General features: G+C 44.3%; 1 protein-coding gene across 1 annotated transcript; it reads left to right on the top strand.

The window, feature by feature from the left end:
• Positions 1-701: 701 nt before the first annotated feature.
• On the top strand, positions 702-1,208 carry LOC123751688 (uncharacterized). Its single transcript, XM_045733774.2, has one exon. It carries the CDS (start codon positions 702-704, stop codon positions 1,206-1,208), a length of 507 nt encoding a protein of 168 aa, XP_045589730.2.

A 1,208-nucleotide genomic window follows, 5' to 3' on the forward strand; every position in this document is an offset into this window, starting at 1 on the left:
CATGCGCAGAACATTGCGTCGCGTCGACATGTTTCAATTGCTCTATGCTCTTTTTCATAGACATGTTTATATGTTTGTGGGGCGCTAAATAAAACTTCGTATTTTTGTGTCGGGGGTTAAAAATTGTGTGTGTGTGTGTGTGTGTGTGTGTGTGTGTGTGTGTGTGTGTGTGTGTGTGTGTGTGTGTGTGTGTGTGTGTGTGTGTGTGTGTGTGTGTGTTTTTCTAGCCTCCACAAGGTGAGGTGTGCAAAAATCGCCTTGTTATCGTGGTGTATTTTGTGTGTGTGTTTGTCTTAATACTTGTGATCAATTCTTGTCTTTGTGGACTGCTGTTGTTGCATTATTCTGAAGGACGAGTGCTTGCTCGCGCTATTAAAGTGATAGAGGAACTTGGAGCTCGTGTACGAGCGTGTACGTTCTGCTTGGCGTTCATGTAAGAGAATGCGTTGTTTGGCGTTAATGTAGAAGAATGCGTTCTGCTTGGGGTTCACGTAGAAGAATGCGTTCAGCTTGGCGTTCACGTAGAATAATGCGTTCAGCTTGGCTTTCACGTTGAAGAATGCGTTCAGCTTGGGGTTCACGTAGAAGAATGCGTTCTGTTTGACGTTCATGAAGAATGCGTTCCGATTTTGTTCTTGCTCTTCTTATACAGTTTTTCAGTATGGAAGATTGACAGCATTTAATGGTCTTCATCCTGCCTCATGCTTGATACTGCATCGTGCTGCATCATACTTCATCGTGCTGCATCATACTTCATCGGCTGCATCATACTTCATCGTGCTGCATCATACTCCATCGTACTGCATCATACTTCATCGTTCTGCATCATACTCCATCGTGCTGCATCACACTTCATCGTGCTGCATCATACTTCATCGTGCTGCATCATACTTCATCGTGCTGCATCATACTTCATCGTGCTGCATCATACTTCATCGTGCTGCATCATACTTCATCGTGCTGCATCATACTTCATCGTGCTTCATCGTGCTACATCGTACTTCGTCGTACTGCATCATACTTCATCGTGCTACATCATACTTCATCGTGCTGCATCATACTTCATCGTGCTGCATCATACTTCATCGTGCTTCATCATACTTCATCGTGCAGCATCATACTTCATCGTGCTGCATCATACTTCATCGTGCTCCATGGAAACCCAAGTCTGCACAAGGGATGGAAGACAGTTCAAAGATGCGAAGTAA

Source organism: Procambarus clarkii, chromosome 62 (assembly GCF_040958095.1).
Source record: "Procambarus clarkii isolate CNS0578487 chromosome 62, FALCON_Pclarkii_2.0, whole genome shotgun sequence".
NCBI lineage: Eukaryota > Metazoa > Arthropoda > Malacostraca > Decapoda > Cambaridae > Procambarus > Procambarus clarkii.

What these genes read in the sequence shown, in the direction of transcription:
- LOC123751688 (XM_045733774.2), top strand. Translation starts at nt 702, where the DNA reads ATGCTTGATACTGCATCGTGCTGCATCATACTTCATCGTGCTGCATCA.